Below are 20,368 nucleotides of genomic sequence, written 5' to 3'. Positions count from 1 at the left end.
CAAAATTATGTCAACCTAATTTATATCGGCATACAGCCTCCACAATTATTAAATTGCTTTCATGTGTGCACAGTTGGCTCCTTGTGTTGGTGGTGTGTGTCCTCACCAGGAGCACTTGTATTGATTGTATTTTCAGTGTGGGGCATTGTGCGACAGCCAGTAACTGTCAACATAAGCAATGCAGGCGTCAACCTAATTACACTGACCGTGAGTCTATACCACTCTGGGAAGTGGTGTTACTAAATAGGCAAACAACACTTCCACAACTAGGGCGTTGGCTACACTGGCGCTTTACAGCGCTGCAACTTTCTCCATCAGGGGTGTGAAAAAAACACCTCCCTGAGCGCTGCAAGATACAGCGTTGTAAAGTGCCAGTGTAAACAGTGCCGCAGCGCTGGGAGCACGGCTCCCAGCGCTGCAAGCTAATCCCCATGAGGAGGTGGAGTACGTGCAGCACTGGGAGAACTCTCTCCCAGCGCTGGCACTGCAACCATACTCACACGGCAGTGCTTTGAAGTTTTGAGTGTAGCCATACCCTAGGTCAGTGCAAGGCAAGTTACGTTGACCTAAGCATATAGTTTAGACCAGGCCTTACTCCACAGATTCACTCTTACTATAGGGAAAAAATGCATATACAAGACGGCTGAAAAAACAGCTGCTAATATGAGAGGCATGCAAAACACAGAGGGCCAAATTCTCTTCTCAGATATGTGGCTACAACTCCCATAGGGCCAAATTCAGACATTATATAAGCAGGTACAACTTTATTGATAAATTTGGCCTATTGACTTAAGTGAGGTCTACTCTTCTATACAGGAATGCAGAATTTTTCTTGTGCCTTCATGCCATTTTCAGAACGCCATGCTCCACATCTGAAGAGTCTGGTAAAGGTCTTTGTAATATTAAAGCATTAACTGCCTGACCTGAAGCCCTCATATGCACATTTTTCTTGAAGTCCACAGATTTCCCTGCATAAAGATTGCATGATCAAGCCTTAACGTGTGAGACGGCATATATTGCCAATGGAAAGGAGCTGGTCACCATTCTATTCTTCAAGTGGAAAACAACATTAACATCTAAATCTACGTAGGTGTTGCTTAAGAAATGGGTTAAAATAGTGACAGAGTACAAAGATATGTACTCCCCCAATAATTCTATGCTTTAGCATTTGCTATAAGAAAACTCCAAAATACTTACCAGTCAATTAAGATATGCACATTCTGATTAAACAGGCTCAACCACAAAGGAACTTTCATAACCATGTAAAAAAAACTTGTATAGCATAGCCTCAAGCTAACAATGTAAAACAATTAGCAGTACTTGATTTATATACTCACAGCTCTTTGAGTGCATTAAATTACTTATTAAATATATAACTAAGCATGGAGCCAAAATTTACTAGTACTGGATTGTTTCTGCTATTGGCATCTCTACACACATCCCTTATAGTGCTAAAGAGAAATGGAGTTTGGTGCTGACTATACTACATTCTTTTTAGAGTCAGAATAGAAGCTCTAGCAGTGACCAACACACATTTCTGGCTTATTTCAGGAATTCCCAACAAGGATAAAAATAAATTCCAGGAAAAAAATAGTATATGATCACATAATTCAAAATTGTAATAATGCATACACACAAAGGGACCAAATTAAGGTTGAACACGGAACTTTAATTCTGGTGTTTGACTTCTGAGTGCTTGACTTTGCAATCCTAATAATGTTCTTTTTACTACTTTTTTGTATGTAGTTTCCTAGATTAAAAAAAAAAACAAAAAACAAATCCCATCATGTTGCATCATATGGATACCCACAAGGGTCATTAGCAGGGTAAGCTCCACTACCCAGATCTCTGCCACTTGAGTGGATGGAATAACTGACAGCAGTAACAGATACCCATAAAGCATGACAATGTCTACATTGCAACTATACATCCATGGCTGGCCAGCGCCAGTTCAGGCTCCTGCCAGCTGACTCAGGCTCACGGGGCTTAGGTCGCAGCGCTGTTTCATTACTGTGCAGACTTCCCGGCTCCAGCTGGAGCCCGATTTTTAGGACCCTCTCACTTTGCGGGTCCTAGAGCTCAAGCTTCAGTCACAGCCCAAACATCTACAGGGCAATTAACCAGCCTGCAAGCCGGAGTCATCTGACATGGACAAGCTAGGGGTGTCTAATTGCAGTGTAGACACACCCTCTGCGGACCAGCACTGGAGGGGCGCAGGAGGGGTGAGACACGTGCTCTCCCAGTGGGTTTCAGACACTCAGGCCTGCTGGGTCCATTCCAGCCGCCGGCAGGGAACGGTTCTACTGTGGACTGACTGTCCTGCTGGTCTCCTCCTACCAAGCCCGCAGGCCCTGCCCACCCAAGTGTGCCCGGCACCCGGCTCCCAGTCCCCGGCACAGCTAGAGCGCCAGTTGCTGCTGCTCCCCTAAATGGAAGGGGACAGGCGATCTCACCTACCGCGGGCCTCCACCCACTGCTGCACAGCCGTGACCGCCTAGTTATCTGGCCCTTCCTTACGCCACGTGGGAGAAAGGGGCGGACTCCCATGGTCATGCGGAAGCGACACCCGATCGGTGGATTGGTTTCTGTCACGTGAGCGACACAGTTGCTCGCGCGCTCGGTCGCTAAGGCAGTTGGTGGAAGTGTGGCAGGTTTGAAGTGCACGTTGGGCAGGTAGGAAGGAGCTGGCTGCTGCACCTCGCTGGCCGGGTCACAGGGCGAGTCGCTGCGCGGGCTCGCCAAGCCTCGCTGGCGTAACGGTCATTCTGTCCCCAGGGTCGCCGTCTCCCGCCGCCGAACTGCCCCAGGGTTCGTACAGCTGGGAGCGGCGGTGCCCCGCGCAGGAGCCTCTTGCTGCGACTCGCTGCTTTCCCGGGGTTCGCTGGGGCAGGGCGTGCGGAGCCCTGGGGGGCGTCCCCCTCCCGCTTAGTGCCCGGTGGGTTTTGCCGGTTGGGGAGGCGGAGCTCGAGTCTGCACCGCCTCTGGTAGCAGCATGGGCACTTCCTGGGGGCGGGGCGAGGCATGCAGCACCTGGGAGACACCTGGGCGGAGCGCGAGCTGCTGGTTTGGGGTTGGAGCCTGTGATTTTTCTCTGGCTCTAAGGGGGGCAGGTGATCGGCTTGACAGACAAAACTTTGCTCCCTGGGCTCTTTCCCCCCGCAAAGCGGAGGCTGTAACGTTTTGCCAGACCCGGACAAAATGAAACTAACGCGCCGAAATAGGCTGTTGTTTACAGTTAAAATTATTATTATGGTTATTGTTTTTGTCTCTTGCAGGCTCTGCAGCATAACTGGAAAAACAGCAATTTACTGAAGCTCTTTGTTACCGACATTGGACTGCACTTGCAGATTAAAGTATGGCAATGGAGACCAACTTTCTAAGAGATCAAAGTAAGCTCCATGCTCCACCTAGACTTTAAAATAGTTTTTGGTGCACTTAAACACAGTCTTGCAATTACATTTTTCCACAACCTGAAACTGTGTTTGACTCCCTGAATATTGTTTGAGAGATGGATGCTGAATGGGAAACCTGCTCCTCCTAGTCCCAGAGTAAACGAGCACCTCCCCCACACTCCACCTCCCAACACTGTTCTGTTATACAGTAATTTTGGGAGTTACTTACTGTAAAGCTCTCTCCTAACACTTAGTTAAGAAAATAACTTTGTGTCAACAAAAATGGTTTGTCTTCAATAACAATCATAAACAAAAATTCAGTCTCACTGTTGACTGTGGTTCGTTTATACTTTTAGCTTTCATGTGCACTGTAGGATTAGACATGTTGGAAGGGGCCTACTTGGACTTCTGCTTCCTTTTGCTGTGTCTAAGATAGTGCAGAAGAGCACTCCCAGTGTGTTTCCTCTCCTCTGTCAGTGTTCAGTAATGCCTTTCTCCAAGGCTACGTATACGCTGGAAAGTTCACAGCCCTGCTGTGGGAGTGCTCCTGTGGTAGCGCTTTGATGTGTGTGTGTGGTCATGTGCGAGCACTGGGAGAGAGCTCTCCCAGCGCTCCTTGTAATCCATCTCCACGAGAGGAATAGCTTGGAGCCTGTCCACACTAGTATTTTGCAGCACTCAAACTTGCTGCGCTTGGGGGGGGGGGATTGAGAGATTTTTCACACCCCTGAGCCAGCAACTTGGAGTGCTGTAAAATGTAAGTGTAGACAAGCCCTAATTTTGTCATATATGCTGGGAATTTTCTTAGTTATCTTTTGAGACTTATTTATAGAGTGGAAGTACTGGAGATGAAAGCTTGGTATTTCTGTTTTTATGCAACTAGATGGTATAAAACTTGATTCTTGTGTATCCATAGAAGCCCCACATTAATCTTCTTTTTGGGACTATGAAATTAGAATATGTATGTTTTGTCCTTTTACTGTTGAGAATAGGCTTTTTTTTTAAAGTTATTGTTCATGAAATAGGCTTCACTACAAACTGGTATCATCATTATTCTTTTGTAAGGGATGCTCTGCATTGATAGAATTGATAAATAAAATTACTAAGGTTCTGAGGAAGCTAAACTTAAAATATTCATTAAGCTCTTCCAGCTCTACAGCATTTTTCTGGTGTGTCCATAGGGCTGCATTCTGTAAACAGGAAGTAACCTGCTGTACTGTATAGATCAGTGATCCCCAAACCTTTCAGGGTTGTGCACATACAGACCCCACCCCACCCCCCCAGCTGGTGCCGAGAGCGGGGCTGCACCTGGGGTGAGTCTGGGGTGGGCAGCTGGGCCCACAGCCAGGTGCAGAGCTGCCCCGGGGCTGGGTGGTGCTTCATATCCCCATAAGGGCAGGGTCAGGCCCTCTGCGCCCCCCTAGGGGGGCACACCCCACAGTTTGGGGACCTCTGGTATAGATATATGCGATCTCAGCTGCTATTACTAGTATGTGGGGAAAACTGCTAGCAGGGAAGGAAACAAGAGCTTGCATCAAGGATGCCTGCTAACATTTTAACAAACTGCTTAACAGAACAGGTGGAGTAATATATAATGGTTAGAATTGCCACTGATGGCACAACTTTATTTTTTAAATAAAGAATTATATTGAACAGCTGATTTGGATGACCTCAGGTGAAAAGTCACCTTTCAAATGATAAAAAGACACCTCTATAATGGAGAAGAAAAGCTTCTGTATCAGATCCTCTTTCCATTATTGGCGGGGGAAGGTTATGTTTTTGAATAGTAACTTGTATGATTCATGCACCTAGCCCAATGCTTTGATTTGTTTTTTGTTTTTTTTTAAGTGCCTGGTATTTATGACATTGTTGCTTTTTTTGCACTTGCATACTTCCATTATTTTCCCCATCAAAACTGAGTTCATGCTGTCTAGGCCAGCACAAACCAACTGATGTAATTTGCTTAATCTGTCTGGGGATTTCAGTCTTGCTTTTGACTTCCCAAAAGCCTTATTGTTAAGAAGTATCAGGACAGTACCTAGTGACAAAGGTAGAGTTTAATTTATATTCTCACACTACATGACTGTAGGTTGCAATTGTGAGATATTGGTTAGAGTTACTGTAAATCTGATATGATTCAATGTTTTTTGATTCATGGCTGAGAAGTCAAGGTTTTAAAATAGTGAATGTTTGTTATATTCATATGGAGAATGCTTTAAGAATGTGCAATGTTAGATATTGTTAAAAGGAACTCATCAGTACCTATAGTGGGGCTCTGTTTAATAGCGTTGACTTGTAGTAGGTGAGACTCACCCCCACATGCACTCATGTGGTGATCAGGAGTTGCCTTGATCCTGCAAATACTAACATGTGCTTAACTCTCTGCACTTCAATAGTCCCATTGAAGTTAAGCATATGAATAAGTGTTTGCAGGATCAGGGCCTACATAAGATATGGATTTCACAGATGTGCAAAAGTAAGGGGATAATTTAAAAAAAAACCCTTCAGATATATGCTGAAATACCATCTTAAGCTGTTTCTTCTTCAGAGGAGGCATGTGACTAAAAATTATAGAAACATGTAGTAGTATTTACATGTCCTCTTTAGGAAGTAGATACTGTATTTAAGCAAATATCCTTAGTAATAAAGAATGATGGGGGACAGGTGTGACAAAAGGTGTACAGAATGACTTCTAAATATTTTTCTGGAAATGTATTTCATGTATATACATAAATAACTACTGAAGTGAGAGCTCTACAAAAACAAACTGAAGTTAGGTTGCTTTTAAGTGTGACTTTTTTTTTTTTTCAACGTTCATAGTACTGCATATTTCTGAACTACCTCAAGTTTTTTTTTCTGAATCCTTTACTGCTTTGTGCAGAAAGATTACTTTGCAAAATTTGCAGCAAATAATCTATAGTTTTGGTCTTGCAAAACAAAGTGGAAAGTTAACTGCAGTATGTTCATTATCTGCAGAAAGCATGCATGCATGACCCTTATTTAAATAAATTGGAAATTTTGAAGCAGCAGTCAAGGAGTTAAGACAATCATCATTGTCTCTTATAATTTTCTTTGAATAGCTGCGTTACCATGAACATTTCCTTAGCAAGAAGCTGTATAGCTGTTTTGCTGGTTCATATTTTCTTGTTTTAGGTGGGAAACATCAAGAAAAAATGAAGTATACTTTTGTTTAATTTTGGAATAATTGCCTTGTGTTAATGGCTTTTTCTCCTTAATTTCCCTTTGCTTTACTCTTCCTCATTCTCCATGCAAAGCTGTTGTCACCCACAGCTTTGTGTTTGCCAAATGCTGGAGAGCTCTGACACAAGCAAGAAAACAAAACTCTTGCTTTTTGTTCACATACACATGCACACACAGCCGTACCAGTACTCTAATTAAGCCAATCTGGAATTCTCCGTTTTCTTTATGACCCCAAAGTGCTGCCATGAGTTTCTGTTATATTTGGCCTTCCCCAATAAATAATGTGGCCTCTTTTTTGGATGTCATTGGTGCTCTCATTCAGCTTCTTCTAAGAAGCTGACTCTGACATGCTTCCCCAGCTTCTCAGGTATGGCATGGTATTTACCAGGTGTGGTTTTTTTTACCATTCTGGGAAAAGCCGGTTAGTTCTAGTTTAAGATATTTTGTATCTTAAAATGTGGTTCATGAATGCATACCATATTACTTAGTTTTAGTTGTGTGTGGTAGTAGATTGATCATTTAATTTAGGGTTGCACCAATAAAGAGTAAAACTGCTGGAGGAATAATACTAATATAACTATAATATTGAACATCTGAATGTCTGTATATTTAAGTATTTTCTCTAGGAAGTTGTACCCATATCACTCATGTTTCAGTTTGATATTATATAAACAAAAGTCAAAAACATTTTTTATGAAAATGCAGAGTTGTAGGCTTGAAGCATTAAGCAATTGTGAGCATGCTGAATTCCAGACAACCAGTCTGGGTCCATTTAGCCATGCAGCATTCTGTAGCAGAATACCAACTTTGATGTAGTGGATAGACTCAGCGTACTCCTCAGTTTTGAATGGGTATATCTAAAGTTTGAAAAGATTTATTCTGTGTTTGCTGGATACCAATGCAATTATTTTTCCCAATTTAAACCAGTTTTTACCAGCACCCTTTCGTACACTAGTTTTCCCTCAGGAAACTGCCAACCCCGCATCTCATCCTGTAAGGTAACCAGCCATGCCCAGATGCATTTATCCATAGGATTTTCTGTCCCAAATTTGCCAAGTCCCTCTTGGGTTAATTATCTAAGGTGTAATAGGGTAGCTGCATGTGAAGGAATTCACTGATCGGACTAGCTCCATAGCTCGATTCCTTCAGTGCTGTGTGTACATATATGTTGCAACCTTTCTTGTATTTTCATTATTTAGGTGCCAAACAGCTTTATAAAAATATTTAAAAAAAACAACAGAGTAATGCAAGAAATTGCATTTAATGTTTATTACAAGAAAAATTGTGTGGCCTACAAAGATGGACTTTTTTTTAAAGAATCTGAACATTTCAAAAAATGAATACTTTCCTTAAAATGTAGGGAGACGTATGCCTGCAATCCACCACATTAATGAAACTACTTTTAACTACCCAGTTAAGCAATCGTATAATCTAGGTAAAGATTTATACACTGACTCTTTGGCTTTTTTTTTTCTTGTTTTTTTTTTTTTTTTTTTTTTTTCCAGATCATAGACTAAATGCAGCACTCAGGCAGCATCAAGCAGAGAACCTTTTGAGGACTACCTCTGTGCAAGTATGTTAATTAGGGCATGTCAACACTGAGGGTATTTACATTGGTGTAAGACCTCAGTATATGTGCACTGCATAAATGTAAAATAGGTCTTTTACCAGTACAACCTAAGCTGGTTTGAAATATGTTTGAGTCATTCACCTCTGTGAATAAGTCCATTGCAGGCCTCTGCTGTTGCTCATGGGTTTCCCAAACAGCATTTCGTGAAAGTGATGGGATTGTCTTGTCAGTTTCACTGTTAAGCAATAGGTTCTGAATGGCAGCAGTGAAAACTGACAAACAGTGATTAATTGGTGGGTTTTTTTTGCTCTGAGCAGCAGCAGCAGAGATATTGGAGCTGTCTGCAGACTTAGGGAGATCACAGTACATCCGTTTAACCATCCAAATGTGAAAGGAGTATATTTGCAACCATAAGGGCTAAAAAGTTTTGTTTATATTTCGTGAAAGATTAAGTTCTGCAGAAGTTGATGGTATATGCTCTGGAAAGATTCCTAGTTGCCCCAGTTCTTTTCAAGCCTTGCCTTTATAGGGAAAAAGTAGGTAGCCCAACTTCTAGATTTGTTTATACATACATGCACACTTCTGAAATTATATACAAAGAGCTAAATTGTTAGATTAGCTATTGATTTTTGCCATTTTTCTGTGAATGACCTTTGTGTCTACCTCTATCCAGAAGTGAATATAGAAATCATATGTAGTCTCACTAGCACAGTTGATTCCTTGCTCTGTGATGTGATATTTCTGCATATGTATGCATCCCAAGACACATCTAGAGTTCCAATGACAATTTTCTTTGATTGCACGGGAATTCTAAAAATTAGTTCATTGTGCATACATACTTAAAACTGAACATGTGGGATATGATTTAAGTTTTGAGTACAAATTGAGTAAAATCAAGTTCTTCATAGATCTGAGCTCTGAAATCAAGTTTAAGAACTTTTAGTTCTAATGTGCAAACTACTCTGTTACAGAAAAATGTCGTAAGGGGTGATGATACACAGGAACCATGGCTGACTGACCAAAGGTAATCTTATTTTTAAATTATCATATACTGTAATAGTAGGGCATGGCCATTTTCAGCAGGTGACTTAATTGTTTTGTAAATGTTTAATCACAAAAGTGTAAATAAAATGAATTTAGGAGGTATGATTATATGCTGGGTTAAGTACCTTTTGCAATCTTCCTCTCCTTTATATATTTAAAAAAAACCAAAAAAACAAAGAATCCAATTAAGTAGCCTTGGGAGGAAGGAAATTGAATGCTGGACATGAGTGAGAGACTATTTCCTCTGTGTCAGAATTATAGAAATTAGGGCTAGAAGAGACTTCATTAGGTCATCTAGTCCAGTCCCCTACAATGAGGCATGACTACTTTATCTAGATCAGCCCTGTCAGGTGTTGTTTCACATGTTCTTAAAAAAATCTCCAATAATTGAGATCCCACAACCTCCCAAGTAGTTTGTTCTAGTGCTTGACTACAATTACCATTAGGTTAGACACTAGGAAAAACTTCTTAAGTCTCCCTCGATTTGCTGAACAGTTTTGATTAATGGAAGTGAGCATGAAATGAACAAAAACCATGCAACAATATACTTCTTATGATTATCACAATGTTCTATGCACTTTTAGCTGTTTGTTATTACATTTACTGTTATTAGTACATGTTAGACAGGTTACTCCATTTTTCAAAATTGAATTCAGGCAAAGGATAACTCAGACTCTATGTTGGGGAAGCTTCTTTACAAAACTTTGACAGGAAAGAAGCCAACAGACATTTAGAATTAGTTCCAACTGACTCCTGTAGAGCTACTTGCACATGCCAAAGTTCTGAGATGTCTTTAAAAATTAAATTAGTCTGAGCACTTGTTGCTCGAGGGTTGTCCATTTATAGAGACAGTCAAAGTGCTGTCTTTTTGCGCAGTTTTGGATCAAGGCAATCGGATCAAGATCACCAGCAGCTGTAAAGAAATTAAAGACTGTTAACATCTAGTCACTTACCTTAAGCATCATGGTGTACCTGAGTTCCAACATCTTACCTTTGGGACCAGTCGCCAGGATCCTGAGGACTCTCACTTTTGGGTCTCACTATTTTAGCTTCCAGATCCTGGGAGCCTGTGGATCATCTGTGATGATAAATGTATCTTAACCTCTTTCCTGCCAGTTGAGAGAACCTAGAGCAGTGGTTTCAAATATTTTTTCTGGTGACCCAGTTGAAGAAAATTGTTGATGCCCACGACCCAGCAGAGCTGGGGATGAAGGTTTTGGGGTGTGAGAGGGGCTCAAGGCTGGGGCAGGGGTTTGGGGTGCAGGCCTTGGACTCAGAGATGGGGATGAAGGGTTTCGAGTGAGGTGGCTCTGGGTTGGGGGGACTCAGGGCTGAGGATGGGGTTGCAGCCTTACCTCAGGAAGCTTCTGGTCAGCAACACAGTGGGGGTGCTAAGGCAGGCTTCCTGCCTGTCCTGGCGCCGCTGACCACACTGCGCCCTGGAAGCAGCAAGCAGGAGATCTGGTTCCTAGGCGGAGGCACGCGAAAGCAGCTCTGCGTGGCTGTTGCCCACAGTTTCTGGCCAGTGGGAGTGCGGAGCTGGTGCTCAGGGCCAGGGCAGTGCGCAGCGCCCCATGGCCCCCCCATCCTAGGAGCTGGACCTGGTGGTGGCTGCTGCCGGGGCGCAGCGTCAGAACAGGTAGGAACTAGCTTGCCTTACCTGGGCACCACCATCAACAGGACCTTTAATGGCCTGGTCGGTGCTACTCACCAGAGCCACCGTGACCCAGTACTGGGTCATGACCACAGTTTGAAAACCACTGACCTAGAGACAGTAAGTATCTTGGGGTATTCTTTTGTTCAGTTGTTGCCAAGGTTCAAGTCAGTTGGAGTCTGAGTTTTATGCTCACCTCCGTTAATCCACAACTCATTTGTTACTTGGTCATAGTTTATGATTTTTCCCTATTTCCATTGTTACTGCTCTTAAATTTGTTGTTGTTTTGGAAAAATACTCTCTCTCTCTTTTGTCCACTGAACCACACGAGGGAGGTGGGATGCATACCAACTTTTATCTAACCCCAGGTGATGGATCTTTTCACCCCTCAAGATCTCGCTGCTGAAACAAGAATTGTTGCTGGCCTATTTACTCTGAGTTTCATGTTAAAAGTATGTGTAAGAACTCCATCCTGTTCACAAAGTTTGATCTTATGTTTAAGGAAGTTGACTGGAACTTGGGAGTTACAAGTTCACTATCTATCTCGTCCACTGACATCTTTTGTCACTTTGGGCAAATTGCTTAATAGTTCATGTCTCTTTTCCTGTCTGTAATACGGAGATAAGGATGGGTTGTCTATTTAGTTTATAAAGTTTTTGAGGCAGGTATTTGTACACTGAATAGCACCAGAAGGCTTCAGTCTCTTTTGGGGTCTCTAGGCACTGCTTTATCTGAATAGAAGAAAAAGTAAAATAGTTTATTTAGGAGAATTGGTATCAATTAGAATCGTAGGACTGGAAGTCATGTTGAGAAGTCTTCTAGTCCAGTCCCCTGAACTCAAGGCAGAATTAAGTATTATCTAGACCATGCCTGACATGTGTTTAACCTGCTCTTAAAAATCTCCAATGATGGAGATTCCACAACCTCCAGCAGGCAATTTATAGAAGGATCTCTCTCTCTGACTTCATATAGACAGTGGGGCAAACTGAGTAGTGATTTTTAAACAGTAGTGCAAATTGCTTGTGGTTGCAAATTTGTCAGTAAGCAAAAGAACTGTAGTAGGAAAAAACTATTAGGAAGAAAAATAGTGTGTGTGAATTAAGGTGCATTATTTTACGCCCTCCTTATAGTTGATGTTCCTACTTTTTTTTCTTGCACATACAAAAGTACAGTTTATGGCCTGTTAAATCTTAATATTTCCCTTTTCTAGTGTTTCACTATATAATGTTTCCTTAACATCACTTTTGCAGTTAAAGTAGCTTAATTCTGATATCCAAAAACTCAGTTTTGCAAATGCACTTGAACTTTGAATGACTTTTCTTTAAGTTGATATGCATACTTTAAAAATAACCAAAGGTTGTTCATTTGACTAATATTATAGTTCCATCAGGAAGTAGAGAAAAACGTTTTTATTTTAATATGTTTGGCTCAGGTTGAATAATAGTTTGATATGGACATTTCTGTAAAACCTGGTAACTACCAGAACACTGCAACAACTATAATTATGTATCTTATGCATTTATTTCACTTTTAGCTTACTGTCCCCTCTAATTGCTGAGTATGATAAACATCTGGAGGAAATGAGTGAACAGCTGCAATACTATCGGGTATGAATCATACCACCGGAAAGGTGTGATTGTATTTATTAAAAGAAAAAATGTGCAATTGAATGTAAAATTTTATTTCCTAATTTTTAAATATATAGAGATGAAAACTTTAAGTACCAGTATTAAGAGGAACTAAGTCAATACAAGATGGGACTGTAAAACTTGAAAATGAAGTGTTTGCTTCAAAATGAAACACCAATGTTCTTATAATCTGAAGACAAAGGAGACCAGAAACTAGTTTATAGCTTTGTACCTGGTGTGCCCAAATTACAGCCTTCTAGAATTACATTAATTTTAGAGCATAGTGGCTGCCATCAGTAGTAATATTTCAATCCTCTAGTACTAATGGCTTACAGCACTATTTTCTGGCGAAGGAAACTACCTTCTGAAGTTTTATTAGGATACTCTCCTTTTTGAAGGGAGAATGGATCTTTTATGAAAAGAAATTGAATATGCCAAACCTGCCCAATATGTTGTCTATGCTCTTGGAAATAGCATTGAGAGACTAAATATGCCCATTGATATAGTCCTAATGTGGCAGCAGGTAGGAGTGGCAAGAATCCTATTCTGTGAAATATTAGTTTGTGTTTTTTAACAGAGTTCATTATACAGGACCACCAACATTAAACTCTAAAAATCAAATTTAGTGATGACTTTGGTACTGTTGTAACTGTTCACTTGCAACACTATAAAATGTTTGTGTAACATTTATGCAAGATTTTATTGCATTATAAAACTTGTATAATCTACCCATTAATTCTCTTGCAAAAACAAAAATCACTTTTTAATACAATTGTCCATCTTTAAACATAGCTAGTCAGAAATAAAAAATTATTTTTTGCAAGTTAAAGGAATGGTATTTCAGTATGTGATTTTTACTGCTTAAAGGCCCTGTGATTTAAATGTGAAATTTCACTGTCAAATTTTATGTTCTCAGAGACAGATGGGCGAGATGAGACTAAAACTTGAACAAGTCATCAAGGAAAATGAAAGGTAAATTAATTGATTGACTAACATTACTAAAAACTTTACATTTCTAAAAATTAAAAGTATTTCTAGGGACCTGAAGATAAACCTCTCAATCTGTGTACTGTGGCCAAAATTTTCATACTTGCATGTTTAAACTTAACCTCAGGTGTTAAAATATGTGTTGAGGCACCCAGATTTGGAAATTTGGGCTATGTATATACATATCAAGGAATAATACAAATTTTGATTGTTTAGAAGTCAGTGTATACATTTCTTTTGTGTATTGTGCAAGGTGTGTATTATCAACTGTAATTTTTTAAATATGCATATGTTAAAGGACTTGTGATGTTTGTAATTAAGGAGAATAGACTCCAGACTTGCTGGTCTTTCTCCTGCTTCTCTTAATAGCAGGTTGTCTCTTCCTGGATCTCTGTTTCTAATGTATGCTGGCTTCTGGGATTCTACATTTGTTCCTATCTTCTCACACCTCCACACACCTTTTGACACTTTTTTACACTATTAATGTTCCCGAAAATACAGATTACAGGTGCAGTCTTGCAAATATAACAGTGTAGTATTTGCTATCCATTAAAGTCAGTGAGCCTACTCATGAAAGTAAGAGCTATACACAGCATTATGTACCTTAATTTTCACTGTTTATCCTCTTAGTTTTGACTTCTTGCTCCAACACTAGATTAATTCAGGCCACAAATCTATCTGCTAGTACCTCTAACATCACCCACATTCTTGTGGTGTCTCACCAGGGGAATGGGGGGAAATCTACTGTGGGCACAGATTCTGGGTCATGACTAGGTCCAGGTTGAACCTTCAGTCTCACTGAATATGGTGCCTTCCATGCCCCCAGCTTTGTTACCATACCTGTCTTTTGCTGATAGGAGGTTGAAATAGAGCATGAGTTCACTTCAGAGCTTTATTAAAGCCTTTCTTGATTAGTCAGCAGTTGTTGTCAGTCAGCCACATTAACAACATTTAAGTGGGTGACAAATTCAACCAAGATGCTTAAATCAGAAAATTAATAAATTCAGTTCTCATATTAAGAGAAATATTGGTGTTGAGAAAAATGCTTAGCCGGCATCCTAACTGGACCCTGTCATGTCCGTTTTATTAATACCTTTGTAATTACAATAGATGTAGGATGTACTTTTCAAGAGTGATATGCTTTACATAAAAATACATGTTCAGTTCATTTCTCTTGGAGGACATAACACACCCCGATGTATTCAACTTCCAGCATTCTTATGTTAGTGTACAAGTATCTTCTGATGGCTGGTAATTGCTAATAAACTAATAAGACTGAAAATCAGAGATGATAAACCAGCAGAAACTGTTTGCGGTAATCTAAGAAAATCAATGTGGTATACGCTCTCTCAATGACCATTGCTGTGCTGTAAAGTAATTCAGTTTAGTTCACATGATGTCTTATTGCATAAATATAAGCTATTTTCAGTGTGACAGGTGTGCAGAGTGAGAGAGAATCAAGCATATAGTTTATTACATGACAGATTTTCTCCACTTCAGTTGTAGAATTTACATTTGTTTTCCCAGGTATGCATATGATGTGCAAATCGTTATTCTGTTGACTATGAGATATTAAAACATATCTGGCCTTCAGTATATAGTATCACTTTAAATGGTGACATTCTTATCAGCTATGAAGGAACTCTGAGATCTGAGAGAGCAAAGAGACAAGGAAATCCAAGAGGTGGGTCAGGGGGGCAGGAGAGGGCCAGTGCAAATTGAAACAAATGAATAATTAAACTATTTACACAAGCCCCTGCTTGACTTGCATGTAGCAGTCACTCTGACATTTCTGCTGATTTTGGTGTAAAACTATTTATTATGTGAAGTAGTAATGTTTTGCTAAGTGGGAGGCCTAGAATGGGCTAGCTGCCCCAAGTACAAATCTGCCCAGACCCTGTGGGTATGTACATGGGGCAGCTAGCCCAGGCTTTTGCTGCCCATATTACCGTGGCCACATTATTACTTTCTGCATGCTTGATTTACCTCCCTCTCCATAGATGCAGATGGGAGTGCACATTTGTATCCTTCTGCACCAGCTGCTGCACACTACATGGCATTCATTTTCTGGCGGGGGCAGATACTGTCAGTCATTGTCCTCCCCAAACTGTTCCATCAATGAAGGACAGCCTTACATCACAATCAGTGATCCACGGTAGCCTGGCAAATCACTGCATCCCCAGACATGGTACCTTTCCTATCCTTATCTACCTAGTCATTGCTACCTGCTTTTGGGGTTTGTTGGCTAAGGCCATCAGGCAAAGCAGGGTTTGTGGATGCCTTGTTCAACTTCAGTTCTCTTCAAAGCAGGCAGGTGCAGCATCAGGCCAGATGTTTTCAAGCAGTTTGTTCAGACAACTAGTTCTCACAATACTCCTTTGAGGCTTTATCATCCCCATTTTATGGATGGAGCATCTGTGTTGAAATTACTTACCTAAGGCCTTACAAAAAATTAGATGTGAGGTGGAACTAGAATTGAAATGTGTGGTTCCCACACAGTGCAGGCAATTTTGTACTGAGGGTGGCTGGCCCCTGCTGCTGCTGACTGTGCTGCTGCTGCTGGCTGTGCTACTGCAGCTATGCTTATATTTTCACTGTGCTAGCTTGATGAGCTCTAGCTTGAGTGTGTCTGTTCAAGATGGGTATCCCAGTGCTAGCTCCAAGTGCAGGTGTAGCCTAAATGAGTCTCTCTCTGAGAGTTGGCTTTTCTTCAATAAGGTCTTAAAATCATAGAATATCAGGGTTGGAAGAGACCTCAGGAGATCATCTAGTCCAATTCCCTGCTAAAGGCAGGACCAATACCAACTAAATCATCCCAGCCAGGGCTTTATCAAGCTGGGCCTTAAAAGCCTCTAAGGAAGGAGATTCCACCACCTCCCTAGGTAACCCATTCCAGTGCTTCACCACCCTCCTAGTGAAATAGTGTTTCCTAATATCCAACTTAGACCTCCCCCACTGCAACTCGAGACCACTGCTTCTTCTGTCATCTGCCACCACTGAGAATAGCCTACCTCCATCCTCTATGGAACCCCCCTTCAGGTAGCTGAAGGCTGCCATCAAATCCCCCCTCATTCTTCTTCTGCAGACTAAATAACCCCAGTTCCCTGAGCCTCTCTTCATAAGTCATGTGCCCTAGCCCCCTAATCATTGTCATTGCCCTCTGCTGGACTCTTTCCAATTTGTCCACATCCCTTCTGTAGTGGGGGGACCAAAACTGGATGCAGTACTCCAGATGTGGCCTCACCAGTGCCGAATAGAGGGGAATAATCACTTCCCTCGATCTGCTGGTAATGCTCCTATTCATACAGCCCAATATGGTGTTGGCCTTCTTGGCAATGAGGGCACACTGTTGACTGAGATCCAGCCTCTCATCCACTGTAATCCCCAGATCCTTTTCAGCAGAACTGCTGCATAGCCAGTTGGTTCCCAGCCTTCCCAAGTGTAGGACTCTGCCCTTGTCCTTGCTGAACTTCATCAGATTTCTTTTGGCCCAGTCCTCTAATTTATCTGCATCACTAGGTCTCGTGTCTCAAACATAGTCACACTTACACCAATACACAAACTGTTCAATCCATTTCTCTCATAGGCGAGCAAGGAAGGAGGATTTATTTTATTTTTAAATGCTTGTGACATGCTTCATAATGTAGTAAGGGGGCTAATACCTCAATTCTTCTTGGCAGTTACAAGGACTGCCATACTGAGACAAAGTGGGACAATTTACATTAGGGAGATTATCTAGTAGGAAAAGCACCACAAGATAATGCTCCAAATGCTGCCTTAGCTTTTGGAAAAAAGCAAGAGTCAAAATGTTGTAATTTAATTTTAGAAGTTTGATCAATTTCATATAAAATTGATCTATGATTTTAGTCATTCTGTAACTTCCAAACTTTAGTTTTAAAATAAAGTTGCTAGTAGTCTCAACTGCAGTCACTCTGGTACCTGGCACAGTCACTCAGTAATCTCCAAAGATTACAAATCATGTTCATTTCAATGGCAAGCTCAAAGATCTACCTCTAGCCTTGCAGAGCTCCACTCTTCTCCATTATATGATGATTTATATTTTTTAAGCACATACTATGATTTAAAAGCACATCCATCTTGCTTTCACAGAGAGCAATTCTGATCTCTTGATTAAATATACAATTACTGCAAAAATTGATTACTGAAGATATGAAAGCCTTTGAGTTTTTTCCCTTGATGTTTTAGTTATAAATAATCAAAGCATAAATTGTAAAACTCCAGAAAAGCACCTGAAAGATTGAGTTTAATTTAGTTCTTGTTTTCCCCACCCCCCCAGTCTTTAACTGATTTAGGAGTAAGTGTCTCTAAATGCATGCACTTACATGGAGGAGGAGGATGGATAAGAGGCAATGTTTTTCTCAATGACAGGCAAAAATTTATAAAAGCTGGCATATATGCAAGACAAAAATGCCTGCAAAGCTATAGACTTTATTTTTAATAGATGAACTTCTGGATGAAATAACCTTAGGACTTCTGTAGATGGGTCTATAGGTTGCACCAGAGAGGTGTAAGATTTAGTCCACACTCACATATCATTCACCAACTGGCCTGTGTGGACTTGCTGTTGTGCACTAAGAATTCCCTAGGGCACATTAATGTAGGCCCATTTCAAACATTATGTCAATACATATTAGGGAACTTTTAGTGCACTCGATCAGGGTGCACATGGGTTAGTTAGTCACGACTAAAAATTTATACTCCTCTGGCATGGACTAATGCACCTTGTAGACAAGCCTTTAGTGTTTAACGAGTTTCTTCTGGAGAGGAAAGCAAAGGTCTTGTATGAATCTGTTACCTCTTTGAGAAGATTAACCCATTTTACGATTTCTAACGTAATTTATAGTGAAATTCATGCATTTTAAATTAGTCTTACTTTTTATAATACACAAAGATAATTTAACAGTAATTCAAAATATATTTTCAGTGCACCTTCTAAATGTAATTGATAACTTATTTTAAAGATTTAGTTTCAATCAATTTTACATTTGTTGTACTTATGCTACTCCAAATGTTTGAAAATATTGTTGAAAAAGCAATGGTTTACTGTATCTGTGTCACAGACTGCATGAGGAATTGAAAGAGGCGGTTGAGAAGCAGCTGGAGGCCCTTCCTTCTGGCACTCTCTTGGGGAGTGATGTGTTTGCAGATGAAGAAATAGTAAGAAACCTTCAAGATCAGTTACAACTAGCCAATCAAGTGAGTGATTTTAAAACACAGCTGCTACTTTATTTCTTTAGCTAATTCCCTGGCACATTGGGGAAAACATCTCCATCAGTTGGTAAGGAATCCCTCTTCAAAACCATATTTTTTGGATTAGAAATATGAAAAAGGAACTTTTTTTGGGGTAACCTACTTACACTGATACTTTTGATTACCGGTCTGAAAGAATTTGGAGTTTTGCACTCAGAGTTTGTTTTGTACTAATTCCTGATTACTATTTTTTTTCCAATTCCCAGCTAGAGAAAGGAAATAGTGATGATGCAAGATAGCAAAGCCTTTCTACATACATTGGTGAATATTTCAAGATGTATTCTCAATCATTTTTGGCAAACACTGGTCAAAAAGATAGTAAATGTGAAATAAGAAACAAATTTTACATTGTTTGGAAGGTAGAAAATCAGAATCTAATGCTAGAAAAGGTTAGATTCTGTAGTCTAAGATTATTACTATAACAGGCTGATGTCCTGTCTCTTGTACACAAAGACCAAATTCTGCTGTTGCATAGGTGCAGCTCCTATAATTTCACTGGGTGCTGATCCATGTATTTGAGAGCTTATTTTAGCTATTTGAATCAATTAGGCAGTCTTAGAACTCTCGGTAGAAGCCATGTGTCACTTCTAATTTAAACTTCTGAAAAGAGCTACTCTTAAAAAAAAAAAAAAAAAAAAAATAGCAGAACCTATTAATCTGTTCAGATCTTTAAAATGACAGGATAGGTCACACTTTTTTGAAACGTTTTTCACTTTTCTAAAGTTGATACTTTGTGAATAGAGTCACAAAATGGGACTTCTGGCTTCAGTAGTAGAACAGTGAATTGTCACTGAATTCATCCATTTAAACAAACACACCCCATCTTGAGTCTGCTTTTTGGAGACTGGGGAGGAAGAGAAAACTGCATCAGGAGACCTTCGATGAGATCCATAAAAGTATCTAGAGAAATAAAATTCTAACTTCCCTTTGAAAACTACATCCCTACCAATACCAGCCATAGCATAGCATAGCTGTGGGGATGCTTTGAAAAGCCGTGTGTCTCCTACATTTATTCAGTAAAAGAGATATCTAGTAGTCACTGTATCTTGATAATGGTGAAAGAAGAGAAACAAGAAGTCACATTTACAATAGTTATATTAAGTTTCTTTAATATAAAGGAAAAGGTCCCTTGTTTTTAAAATGTTGTACATTAAGATAAACATGCTCTGGTAAGAGAATCTTCTATATAATCTGTTTTTGTTTTTAAACTTGTAGGAAAAAGAGCAAGCGCTAGAGCTCTGGCAGACAGTATCACAGGAACTAGATCAACTCCAGCAGCAGTACCAGGGGCACATGACTGAAGCACAGATTCATGTGGTACAAAGGCAAAAGCAAAAAGTAATTTTGATTGTATTGTTTCTTTTGGCAAATCTTTGTAATCTGGAGAAATTCCAGGGCTATAATTAAGGCAAATTTAAAATGGTGTATATCACTATCACTGCTTAGCTGCCTGCCACCAAATGTATTATAACAATCATCTAAATAGTTAATCATCAGAAGCAATTGTAGATTTATCAGGTGCCACTTTTTTTGTTCTAATCCATATCGTACAGTTAAGCTATATTTCATATGTCCATCGGCAGTGAGATGGGGCATGCAAATTGCAGTAGGTGTGTGTATA

General features: G+C 40.2%; 2 protein-coding genes across 23 annotated transcripts in view; one reads left to right on the top strand and one right to left on the bottom strand.

Moving 5' to 3' along the window:
• C3H4orf33 (chromosome 3 C4orf33 homolog) overlaps positions 1-2,513 on the bottom strand; it is a 65,930-nt gene extending 63,417 nt beyond the window's left edge. For 16 of the 17 annotated variants that reach the window (XM_050946635.1, XM_050946640.1, XM_050946639.1 and 13 more), the window contains exon 1: positions 2,458-2,513. The gene's annotated coding sequence lies outside the window, so the exon portion shown is untranslated. Of the gene's footprint in view, positions 1-1,197; positions 1,252-2,457 lie in introns of those variants that run through there. The other variant, XM_050946637.1, reaches the window with a different exon arrangement.
• An 85-nt stretch (positions 2,514-2,598) lies between these two features.
• Positions 2,599-20,368, top strand: part of SCLT1 (sodium channel and clathrin linker 1) — a 98,590-nt gene continuing 80,820 nt past the window's right edge. For 3 of the 6 annotated variants that reach the window (XM_050946452.1, XM_050946456.1, XM_050946455.1), the window contains exons 1-8: positions 2,599-2,673; positions 3,276-3,389; positions 8,099-8,166; positions 9,135-9,187; positions 12,396-12,468; positions 13,406-13,461; positions 18,558-18,693; positions 19,963-20,085. In XM_050946452.1, coding sequence (XP_050802409.1) covers positions 3,356-3,389; positions 8,099-8,166; positions 9,135-9,187; positions 12,396-12,468; positions 13,406-13,461; positions 18,558-18,693; positions 19,963-20,085 — 543 coding nt within the window. In that variant the 5' untranslated portion in view covers positions 2,599-2,673; positions 3,276-3,355. Of the gene's footprint in view, positions 2,674-3,015; positions 3,111-3,275; positions 3,390-8,098; positions 8,167-9,134; positions 9,188-12,395; positions 12,469-13,405; positions 13,462-18,557; positions 18,694-19,962; positions 20,086-20,368 lie in introns of those variants that run through there. The other 3 variants (XM_050946454.1, XM_050946453.1, XM_050946457.1) reach the window with 3 other exon arrangements.

This window comes from Gopherus flavomarginatus, chromosome 3 (genome assembly GCF_025201925.1).
Source record: "Gopherus flavomarginatus isolate rGopFla2 chromosome 3, rGopFla2.mat.asm, whole genome shotgun sequence".
Taxonomy (NCBI): Eukaryota; Metazoa; Chordata; order Testudines; family Testudinidae; genus Gopherus; species Gopherus flavomarginatus.
Note: the sequence above shows the minus strand (reverse complement) of the source record. Positions and strands in the feature narration are given on the sequence as shown.